We start from the raw sequence: 12,766 nt of genomic DNA, 5'->3' as shown, positions 1-12,766 counted from the left end.
GTACAAACAATGCCTCTTTGAAGGAGAACCATAACTGATCAGCAGCATGAATAAGCCTTCAACTTAACAGAACAACTTCATACAATACTTCAAAAGGAAAATATATATTATTCAATCGCATTGGATGAATCAACTGATACTACCGACTCAGGGCAGGTTTTATACTTCATCTAGGTCATAACAGAAGATGTTCTTTGCTACCAAGAGTTACTTGCTTTGGGCACTTTTGCAAACAGAACACAGGGGATAGATAATCTTCAACAACTTTCAAGATAAATGTTGTGGGCCGGGCGCGGTGGCTCACGCCTGTAATCCTAGCACTCTGGGAGGCCGAGGTGGGCGGATCGTTTGAGCTCAGGAGTTCGAGACCAGCCTGAGCAAGAGCGAGACCCCATCTCTACTAAAAATAGAAAGAAATTATATGGACAGCTAAAAATATATATATAGAAAAAATTAGCCGGGCATGGTGGTGCATGCCTGTAGTCCCAGCTACTCGGGAGGCTGAGACAGGAGGATCGCTTGAGCTCAGGAGTTTGAGGTTGCTGTGAGCTAGGCTAACGCCACGGCACTCACTCTAGCCTGGGCAACAGAGTGAGACTCTGTCTCAAAAAAAAAAAAAAAAAAAAAGATAAATGTTGTGAAGTTGGACTGAATTTGGCAAATTTAGTGAGTGTATATACAGATGGTGCATCTTCCATAACAGGAAAACATGAAGGGTTTATTGCACAGATTAAAAAAAAGTATTAACAGATCCAGATGCTGTCATTTCTTTTTATTGTACCTTGCATCAGCAAAATTTCTGTGCTAAAACTACTATTTTAAGTGACACTTTGCAACAAGTTATAAGTATTGTTAACTATATTCATGCAAATGCAACACAGCATCCTCAGTTTCGTAACATGCTAAAGTTGAATGACGAGGTATTCCATGTGGATTTGCTGTATCATTCTAAAGTGCATTGGCTATCCCAGGGATAGGTGTTATCCAAAATTTTATCTCTGAGAACAGATGGTTAAATTTTATGAATAACAGAATCAGCAATGTAAATTATTCAAAGAAGATTTCTATAGGAATGAAGCATTTCTGTGTGATATGTCAAATCAAAACTTTAATATTTTTTTGCAAGGTAAAACTAAGTCTATATATGACATGTGCCAAAAAATCCAAGCATTTCAAAAAAAGTTCTCCTCCTGGAACTGATAAATGAATTCAGTAAAGTCTCAGGATACAAAATCAATACACACAAATCAGAGGCATTCATATATGCCAATAACAGTCAAACTGAGAACCAAATCAAAGACTCAGTACCCTTCACAATAGCAACAAAGAAAATAAAGTACCCAGGAATATATTTAACTAAGGAGGTAAAAGATCTCTACAGGGAGAACTATGAAACACTGAAGAAAGAGATAGCAGAGCACGTAAACAGGTGGAAAACCATACCATGCTCGTGGATCGGAAGAATCAACATTGTTAAAATGTCTATACTACCCAAAGTGATCTACAGATGCAATGCAATTCCTATTAAATTACCAACATCATTTTTCACAGATACAGAAAAAATAATTTTACACTTTGTATGGAACCAGAGAAGACCCCGTTTAGCAAAAGCAATTTTAGGCAATAAGAACAAAATGGGAGGTATTAATTTACCAGACTTCAAACTGTACTACAAGGCTGTGGTTATTAAATCAGCTTGGTATTGGCACAACAACAGGGACACAGACCAGTGGAACAGAACTGAGAATCCAGATATAAAACCATCCTCATGTAGCCATCTAATCTTTGACAAAGCAGACAAAACCATACACTGGGGAAAAGAATCCTTATTCAATAAATGGTGCTGGGAAAACTGGATAGCCACATGTAGAGGACTGAAACAGGACCCACATCTTTCACCTCTCACAAAAATCAAATCATGGTGGATAACAGACTTAAGGTGTGAAACTATTATAATTCTAGAAGAAAATTTGGGAAAAACTCTTATAGACATTGGCCTAGGCAAAGAATTTATGAAGAAGACCCTAAAGGCAATCACAGCAACAACAAAAATAAATAAATGGGACCTGATTAAATTAAAAACCTTCTGCACAGCCAGAGAAACTGTCATGAGAGCAAACAACCTACAGAATGGGAAAAAATTTTCACAAGCTACACATCCGATAAAGGACTGATAACTAAAATCTATTTAGAACTCAGGAAAATCAGCAAGAAAGAATCAAACAACCCTATCAAAAAGTGGGCAAAGGACATGCATGAATAGAAATTTTTCAAAAGAAGACAGAAGAATGGCCAACAGACATATGAAAAAATGCTCAACATCTCTAATCATCATGGAAATGCAAATCAAAACCACAATGAGATATCACTTAACTCCAGAGACAATGGTCTTTATCAAAAAGTCCCAGAACAATACATGTTGGTGTGGATGCGGAGAGACAGGAACACTCATACACTGCTGGTGGGACTGCAAACTAGTGCAACCTCTGTGGAATGCAATATGGAGATACCTTAAACAGATACAAGCAGACCTACCATTTGATCCAGCAATCCCGTTATTGGGCATCTACCCCAAAGAACAAAAGTCATTATATAAAAAAGATATCTGCACCTGAATGTTTATAGCAGCATGATTCACAATTGCAAAGATGTGGAAACAACCCAAGTGCCCATCAATACATGAGTGGATTAATAAAATGTGGTATATGTACACCATGGAGTACTACTCAGCTATAAGAAACAATGGGGATATAGCATCTCTCATGTTTTCCTGATAGAACTGGAACCCATTCTACTAAGTGAAGTATCCCAAGAATGGAAAAATAAGTACCACATGTACTCACCATCAAATTGGTTTCACTGATCATCACCTAAGAGCACATTCAGATGTGGGGGGGGGAGGGGATGGGTGTATACATACATAACGAGTGTGATGCGCACCGTCTAGGGGATAGACACGCTTGAAGCTCTGACTCGGGGGTGGGATGGGGGGGAATGGCAGTATATGTAACCTAAACTTTTGTACCCCCATAATATGCTGAAATAAAATAAAATATATTTGAAAAAAAAAAGATGACGGAAAAAATAAACCAACTGAAAGAAAAAAGAAAAAGTTCTTTTTTTTCAAAACACTTCTTCAAAAGAAAATTCTGGAGGAACATTTTCCCCAGTTAGCAAAGGTCAATGATGAGCAGGATGATATATGCAAATCATCTGAAGAATACGCAGCTGTTACAGACATATTAATTGGAGAATACAACGAAAGGTTCACTGACTTCGAGAATCATGACGTCACACACAAACTAGCATTTTAGCCTCACCTAGTTGATACCAAGGTACCTAAGAACTATAGATGGAATTGATTGAGCTCTCAGTAGACGACATTTTTTTTAAATGCATTCAATTTATTTGAAATAAAAATATTAACATTTTGTTAGCCTTTGCCAACAATAAATCAAATACAGTATATGGTTGATTTCCTAGATTAGTCATTTTAAAATGAGTAGATCATCAAATCAGCGAGAGTAGCCAGTGAACTCATGTTGTAAATCCAAGCAGTTCAGCTGTTCTGAATTTTCCCTGCAGGGATTTTAAAGACACAGAGCATAGAGACAATGGACGTCTTGAGGACACTGCTCTGTTGGAGAGATTGACTCCATTTCAGTGAGCTTGGAATAATTAGCAGATTGAAAATTATCGCTGGATAGGGTCTAAGGCTGAGGGCTAGGTAACTTAAGCCAAAGCATACTATTTTTCATAAAAGAAGGATATGCTATAGAAATAGAAACATTGGAATATTTATGTGGGAATGTCTTTTTATTTATTTATTTATTTTTTATTTCAGTTTATTATGGGGGTACAAAAGTTGCACCGCACTCATCATGTAGGTATACACCCATCCCCTCCTCGCACCCCTCCCCCCGCCCCCAGTCAGCACCTTCAAGCGTGGCCATTCCCCAGATGGTTCGCAACGCACTCATCATGTAGGCATCATTCATCCCCTTCCCTCACCCCCCCACCTCAGTCTGATATCCAATTGGTATCATTCCCAAATGTGCATTTAGGTGATGATCAGGGAAACCAATTTTCTGGTGAGTACATGTGATGCTTGTTTTTCCATTCTTGGGATACTTCACTTAATATAATGGGTTCCAACTCTCTCCAGGAGAACCAAAGAGATGTCGTATCACTATTATTTCTTATAGCTGAGTAATACTCCATGGTATACATATACCATAATTTACTAATCCAATCATGAATTGATGGGCATTTGGGTTGTTTCCACATCTGGATAACAGACTTAAATCTTAGGTGTGAAACAATTAGAATTCTAGAAGAAAATGTAGGAAAGACTCTTACAGACATTGGCCTAGGCAAAGAATTTATGAAGAAGACCCCTAAGGCAACCACAGCAACAACAAAAATAAATGAATGGGACCTGATTAGATTAAAAAGCTTCTGCACAGCCAAAGAAACAGTCACGAGAATAAACAGACCACCTACAGAATGGGAAAAAATTTTCGCATACTACACATCAGATAAAGGACTGATAACAAGAATCTATTTAGAACTCAGGAAACTCAGCAAGAAAAAATCAAACAACTCTATGAAAAAGTGGGCAAATGACATGAATAGAAATTTTTCAAAAGAAGATATAAGAATGGCTAACAAACATATGAAAAAATGCTCAACATCCCTAATCATCAGAGAAATGCAAATCAAAACCACAATGAGATATCACTTAACCCCAGTGAGAATGACCTTTATCAAAAAGTCCCAAAACAACACATGTTGGCGTGGATGCAGAGAGACAGGAACACTCATACACTGCTGGTGGGACTGCAAACTAGTGCAACCCCTGTGGAAAGCATTATGGAGATACCTTAAACAGATTCAAATAGACCTACCATTCGATCCAGCAATCCCATTATTGGGCATCTACCCAAAGGAACATAAGTCATTCTATGACAAAGACACCTGTACCCGAATGTTTATAGCAGCACAATTCACAATCGCAAAGACATTTTAAAGTCATTGTTTGATAGTAAGAAAGATCCAATTGAAATATGGATAAATGCAGAATACTCATGCCTTAGGCAACATGCCCAAAAAATGCTTTCTTGCTTTTCAGCCACTTATTGTTGTGAATCTACATTCTCCTCCCTAACCCAAATCAAGGTGCCCTTAAAGTCACAAATGAATGATACCCATATAGAAGATCAACTGAAACTGCGGACCTCCATGCTGCAACCAAATATTCAAATGCTTTCCAACCAAAAGCAAACACAATGAAGTCATTAAAAGATTAGTTAACTTTAAACTTAACAAATAGTTTTAATTTTCTGAAATTATTTAAGTATGTAGTAGTAAGACTTTTACCCAAAAAATGTACATTTTTAAGTATATCTGATTGAAGTTTCTTGAATGCAGCCTTTTTTGATTACAGCTAAATTAATGTGGCCTTCTAACATGAAAAGGTTCCTCACCCCTGGTTTGGGGGGTTGGGGTCAGTGAGTGTAGGACTCTTCCCTAAGAATTTGTAACCTCCTGTGGTATGGGGCTCAAATTTATGCATCCTCCAAATTAGGTCTCAGCAGGTGATACCCTTGAGTTCCCTGGTATAAGCAAACACAAACCCCTCTACAACCTCACCTCAGGCCACTTAGAATTCCCAAAAAGAAAGTTCCTCTAAAGATGTGCTTGTAAAAAAAATGATTGAGAAATAAAAAACAACAAAAATCATAACTTGCAAAACAGATAAACTTTTTATATAGCAGTTCTGCTCAGACCTATGTGTTCTAGAAAAAGAAAGATTTTTTTTGGAATGTAGACTGTTTCAACAACCAATCTCACCTCTGCATATTAAAGTAATAAGACGCTTGCTTACAAAGTCTAACCAGAGCCTTGCTTGTTAACTCCCGCTCTAAAATCACTCCATGACAAATTCTTGGGAGTTCATTTGACTAAATTCATTTGTCAGCAACTCCCTAGCTTGGCCAGTTTCTAACACACTCAGTTTTGTCCTTTCTTTTCTTTTTATGTCTATTTCCATTCTTTCTTCCTGTTTTAATTTTCTTTTTAAGCACAAGTGACTTTTTTGGTGGTATCTTATGGGAGGTTTCAATAGTTTAAACATTTGAGGGAACAATCCACCCTGAGTAAGGATCAGCTGACAAAATCAACAACAGGATTAGATACACAAGCATTTCAGATAATAGAATTATATGACAAAAACTATAGCTACTGGGTTTCCTGAAAGGCCACCATGACAAAGGCTGGACTTCAATCCTGAACTCCTTCAGGTTTGCACTTTCTTATAATCATGAGTCTGCTCACCCTGGTCACTTTTCCTTTCACACAATCTCTACTTGTTGAATTCTTCCCCACCGCTTAAGGCCTAGTACAAACATCACCTCTTCCAGAAAGTCTTCCTTTATTCCTTTAACCAGCTATGATTGCTCATTTTTTATTATTCCTATTATATTGCCTCTTACAATAGTCTTCATATTTTGCCTAACATAGGAATATGCCTGCCTACTTCCATTCCTGCCAACACTTTAGATAGCTATGATCAAACACTTCAGCAATAGGGTCAACACCAATACTCTCTTTATTTTTTATTTTATATATACTTTTTGAGACAGAGTCTTGCTCTGTCACCCTGGGTAGAGTGCAGGGTATCATCACAGCTCACTGCAACCTCATACTCATGGGCTCAAACGATCCTCCTTCCTCAGCCTCCCAAATAGCTGGGACTATAGGCACCTACCAACACACCCGGCTAACTTTTTAATTTTTTTTTTTGTAGAGACAGGGTCTTGTTCTTGCTCAGGCTGGTCTTAAACTCCTGAGCTCAAGCGATACTCCTTCCTTGGCTTCCCAGAGTGCTAGGATTATTGGCATGAGCCACTGTGCCCAGCCCAGTACTTTCTTTAGATTGTTATCAGAAACGGTGACCTACCAAAAAGCCATGTCAGAATCCATTAATGTTGTAAAGACAGATATTTACATGCTGACTACTATACTAATAAAAATCACTTGGGATATTAATATCATGTTATCATATATTAATTGTTTCAATACACATTTTGCTTTTATTTACATGTGTATTCTCTAAGGTAGAGAATATTATTTCTACTTTATAGAAAAGAAAAATGAGGCCAGAGACATTTGAGGTAATATGGCTAGTTTGTTCTAGATCTAGAAACAAATTCTTCTTATGTCTTTTCACTGTCCTGAACTACCTTCCCAAAGCACCCAGCACATCAAGCTTCAGCAAGGACAACCCTCCTCCAGGACTGGTCCTACCTAAACTGGCTTCCCCAGAAGAACTTACCTGCCATTCACCAGCAGTAGAACAGGACGGTTGTTGACCTGATTGTCATTTTGGTGCCTTTTCTAAAATCACATAAGAAAATGTTCAGGCCGTAGATCTATAGCAAACTGCATGTAGAAGGTTAGTGTTTTGAAATATTACCCAGTATAATTCCCCTTCCTTTCCCCCTCCCTGAAGCCCTTCTACCATTAACACTAGACCATGAGGTTGATTATCTCTGGGAAGCTGGGAAAGGAGGTCAGAAAAAGAATCCAGGGAGAAGAAGAGACAAAATCTTGGTTTCATATATCAAAAGCCAAAAGCCTGGGAGAATGAGAACAAATAACTTATGTCAAAAGCTGCAGAGGACAGAATGGGCAGGACTACGGAGTCCCACACACCGTGATAGGTGCAGGGAAAGCTAGGAATTTTCAAGGATGCTCCCACCCCTACTGCCAGCTGTAATCGACATCCAGAAGCTACTACAGTGGATGCACTGAGGAAAGAGGCCAACATAAAGACCAATAGAAGGGCAACAAATACAAGGCATGTCCTGATGCCAGGACTCACATGAATCTCCTCTTTCCAGTTGCGATTATTCCCTGGGAAAAGGGTAGGTTTGGGAAGGGGGCAGAGAGAATCCAAAATTTGTCAGAATTCAGAATTGTCCAAATATTTCTCCTAAAGAGACTGAGTTCTAAATGAGAAGTAACCAGGTTACCCTGAATTGGCAAGTTAATTTTCAGTTCTCATTAGAAAGAGTTGAGGTTGGGGGTATGTGTGCGGTTATGAGCTAAAATGAGTTCTGTTATAGAGAAATAAAGTTACATTTTTGCACATCTGAGTTCTGATTAAAATTTGAACCAGGACATGTGCTAATCCTGGGTTTAAAGAGTTACAGAGTGAAAGTGCTGGGAAAACATCCATGCTCTCAAACTTTGGTCAAAAAATCTATCCTGGCCAATGAGAAGGACTCTCTTAGGGAAACTGTAAACAGGTCAACAGGACTGGCTTCCCAAATCTCACTAGTAGGCCTGGCACTGGGTCCTCACCATCACCGTCTCTACCAGGCCTGTTGTAAGAAGCACAGAGGAAGCCCAGAAGCACTCACTGTGACCCAGGAAGGGAGCTGGCCTCTGCTTATGTCATGAGGCTTTTAAAACCAGAGGCTTCCTAGCTGTTGTGCATACCTAATAGAATCAAGAGCTGGAAAGGGACACAGGGAGAGCTGGAGAGGAGAAATGGAATTCAGAGAGAGGAGAAAAAAGAGGAAGAACAGGAGAAAGAGGGAACAGGGACAGAGGAAAGCAGGGAAAAGGAATATAAGATGGAAGAAGGGTAGCAGAGAAAGAAGGATGAGAGCAAAGCCAGAGAAAGCTAAGAGGGGAGTAAAGGAAGAGTGGGCTATCAAAGATGGAAGGGGGCTAAATGTGGTGGCAGTAGGAAGACAGAGAAAGGCCTTGTGCTGCCCCTTCTGGCCATGCATAGACCACCAATCTTGGGCCTAAGGGAATTACATATTTTTCTGGGATGGATAAGGAAACAAGAAAGGGAAATATCTCTTTCCGTTCAGTGCTCTCTCTTAGTACTACATGTTAGGAAGTCCTTCTTGCCCCACAGCCTGACTAGCTAGTTACAGTGAGGGACTAAAGGCCCAGGAAGCCACTTCACCAGGTCATCGATGGCATCTTTCACTGCTGTTATGGACAGCACCACCATCAGGGGTACCACAGTTGTGTACCACGCCAAGGAGGAGATCTGGGGAATCAACTGAGAGAAGGAAAGGGAGAGAATACTGTGTCTGAAAACTCAAAGGATAATATATTTGCTCCCAATCCCCCACTTCCACCACATTTTCACCTCCATAGGTTCATAGCAAACCCACTTTCCTAGTTGCTTTCCACTGTTGTAGCCTTCATATAACCCCCAAAACATACTTAAACATTTCTCAAGTGATGCTAAAAGAACAAAAAGGCTACAAGTTGCTCCCTATCTGTCCTGAACTCCACTACCTTCCTCTGGATGGCAAAGGACCATTTCTCCCCTGATAACGAATGGTAACGGGGCAGGGCAGTAAGAGTGGACATGGGAAAACCACATGTTCTCCCACACCCTTCAGTACAAGGGGAAGTGAGGCGATCTGTCCATCTCCCCCAGTTTCGGCCTATCCTATTCTGCTTCCTTTCTTTGTCCTGGCACTCTTACACTCTAAATCATTCTCCTTCCTGAGCATTCCTGTGTGTTAATTTTCTGTCACAGAGGCTGGGACAAGGAGGAATAGGGTTGCAGTTGTGGTCAGGGTGAAGAATCTATGGTCCCCTGTGGTCAAGCTGACCTGTGACCATGCAGCCCTGATAAGGAGCTGAACTTCCTTAGGATTTGGTAACCTTGTCTCCTTCCTCTTGTAGAGGCTTATTTCACATGGGCTAATCCTGACCACAGATACTCTAAGGGACTGGCCTGAGACTCCAGCCATCCATTTGCCTGTTGTCTAAAGAGAGGAGACATCTCTCTCAGTTTAGGGAAGGGAAAAACTAATTATACAGTCTGACCCCAGAGGATTTGATAAAACACTCTGTGGAAAAGGCCCCAAAAGGTAATACCTGTAGGAATAGCAAAACAACGAAATATGCATTTTCAAGTCTCTTGAACTGTTCAAATAGGTTCAGGGGAAGGAAGTTAATGACACTGTATCTTGAGGTCTTGATGGTATTGTCCTGTGAGGAAAAAAAAAAAAACAAAAACACAAAATACCAAAACACACACAATTAGAGGAACCAAAGACAACTCAAAACTGGATTGATTAGGTAGTTGCCCCCACTTCCCAGTCTTAACAAAAAAGACCAAGACCACTCAGGAAATGGGAAAAAGCCACCAAAGTTCCCCCAACCTGGGACGGAGAGAGGAAAGAAATGTCTAATTTCCCCCTTTTCCCTGAGACCTAGAGACACCTAGAGGATTGTAAGATGGCAAGGCCACTCCACATAGCAGCTTCTTTGGGGGCAGAATGCATTTCTGCCCCTGACAGAGTTCTTTGTTAATTGATGCTATTAATAATAATAACAATAAATCAACAATAAAAACTTACATTTCTTGAGTACTTACTAAATTCAAGGCACTGTTCTAAGCATTTTATATGTAGCAACCCATTTAATCCTCACAACAACCCTGTGAAGTGAATACTATATGATCACCTTTGAGGACGAGGAAATTGAGGCACTGAATCCAGTGGTCTCTACTGAAGCTTTTCTTACCCTAGCAAACTCAGTTTGGTGTGCCTTTACTTGTTACTTTCAGCGTTGAAGGATGTCAGATGCTAAAAGCAAAGAACTGCCTTTGAACCCTAGCCCACTGAAGGTTCCCACACTGGTGACTGTCAGCATTGCAGAATCACTTGGCTCCTAATTGTCCCAGGAGGATCTGAATAGTTTTGGCCTATTATTATCCAAGCTATACTTTTGCTGAGTGGGAACTTGTCTGCTTCCTCAATCCTGATCTCAAGATGTTGACAGTACCATCTTACTCTCTAACTTTGGGTCTTAAATTGTTTGTCCCAAGATGTCAGAGCTTGTGTCTAACAGCTCAAGAAAAGCAGGAGAATGTAACCAAATAAGTCCCTAAGGACAGGGCTTCTTTCCTATCTCTTCCATCCATAAGGCCAGAACAAAGAATAAACCCACCTGCAGGCCTGGAATACAGATACTGCCCAAGCATGAAGAATCTTGCTGGGCCCTTCTTTGGGAATGGCGTCAAAATCCTTCTCTTGGAGAATCAGAATTCTCCCAAGGAGAATTAGATAGGCTACCCAGCCAAGTCTTGCCCAAGGTCTGTTTCCCTTGGGAAGAGAAGCTGGTTAAATAGCTTACCATGTAGAGTTTAGAGATCCAAGCTAAACCTAAGATTGCCTTGGCGTTTCTCCACAATTTTCCAATTAGTAATTAATCAACCACTGCAGCATTTCTCAAGCCTTGCTCTGTTCACAGCCCTATTCTGGGCTATACTAGTGGAGGCTGAAAAAGAATTAGACAGAATCTATCCTGGAGAAGCTCATAGGTCTGCCCTGAATGAAGTTCTAATGAAATAATCTTCAAGGGCCCTTCTTGCCTGGAGAGTATATTATTCTAGCATAGAAATGGTTTTCTTTGATCATAAGATACTCTGAGTTTCTCAGTGTCTAAGTCCTGATGGCTCTGATACTTGGATCTTCTGAGAGGTGGTCTTGCTGAAGTAGCTGGCCTTCACTGTTGATTTTCCATTTGATTACATAGCCATTTAATAAGTATTTCCGATTTCTACTTACCTGGCTAGCATTTGTTTAGCAAACAAAGACAAAAGCTGTGCTGATTCTGCCTTGAGATAGAAGTAGCAGTATTTCTTTACTAACTTGGCAACTAGAGTGTTTGGTTCTACTCTTAAATGTCAAACCAGAAGCAGTATCTCAAGAATGTAGAACATCTCCTTAACTATGAACTTCCTCAGTGTTTAGTTCTTCTAGCAGAGGTAATAAAATTTAAGCATAATAGAGGTGGTTGACTTTAATTTGGTTATTTATTTCTTTGGGCTGTGATATAGGACTGAATGCTAAATGCGGTAATAGAAGAAAACAGAAGGCCAAGGATATAATGGGAATCAGCAGTTAGGGGTTGGGAAGAGAGAAAGGAGTCAGAGGGGAAGAAATTAGAGAAATAGGAGGAAAAGGAGCAATGCACAAGGTCAGGGAAATGAAATGAAATGGTTACTAAATACGTAAGAATTAGTCAAATCTGTTTGTTTATTTATTTATTTATTTATTAAATACTCAGCGTATATTTACTGAATGCCAAGTATGTGACAAACATTGTGATAGGAACTGTGGATACAGAGATGAATGAGACAGGTACCCTTTTCCCAAGGGGTAACAGTTTCTTGGAAAAAGAAACTAAAATTTTCATAACCATATTTAACTGCCATGACTGCCATGCAAGGTGAACATTATTATGCCCATTGTATTATACAAATGAAAGAACTGAAGATCGGAGAATTTAAACAACTTGCCTAAGGTTTCAATGTTAGTAAGGGGCAGAGCTGTATTCAAACTCAGGTCTGTCTGATGCCAAAACCTAGCTTTACTGTACCCTACTGCTTCTTATGCAGGTATAGGAGATAGAAAGGGGAAACCTGTTTCCATGGCCACACCTTGAACATTGTTATTATCCAGAACTATTATAACACAGAAGTCATAAACTAATATCCCACAGAGACTACAAACATATATGGCTATGTACATATTTATATATATATAAAATATATGAATGACATAACATATGTCTGGAAGCATTGCTTGTAATCATAAAAGATTTAAAACAACTCAAATGTCCATTTTAAAGGAACTGGTTAAATTAACTATGCTAAATCTGTAGAGGAAATACTAGAAAAGAAAAGAAGGAAAAAGCTATTACCAAAATCATGATT

The 12,766-nt window shown here is 39.5% G+C and overlaps 1 protein-coding gene across 1 annotated transcript in view; it reads right to left on the bottom strand.

The window, feature by feature from the left end:
- The window catches only part of LOC138385968 (phospholipid-transporting ATPase FetA-like), a 74,469-nt gene that overhangs the window by 44,088 nt on the left and 17,615 nt on the right, over positions 1 to 12,766 (bottom strand). The window contains exons 6-8 of the mRNA XM_069472134.1: positions 9,919 to 10,032; positions 8,987 to 9,085; positions 7,337 to 7,398 (exon numbers count right to left, since the gene is read on the bottom strand). Coding sequence (XP_069328235.1) covers positions 7,337 to 7,398; positions 8,987 to 9,085; positions 9,919 to 10,032 — 275 coding nt within the window. The remainder of the gene's footprint in view (positions 1 to 7,336; positions 7,399 to 8,986; positions 9,086 to 9,918; positions 10,033 to 12,766) is intronic.

Source organism: Eulemur rufifrons, chromosome 7, assembly GCF_041146395.1.
Source record: "Eulemur rufifrons isolate Redbay chromosome 7, OSU_ERuf_1, whole genome shotgun sequence".
NCBI classification, from domain to species: Eukaryota; Metazoa; Chordata; class Mammalia; order Primates; family Lemuridae; genus Eulemur; species Eulemur rufifrons.
This window is presented reverse-complemented; position numbering and strand designations above follow the sequence as displayed.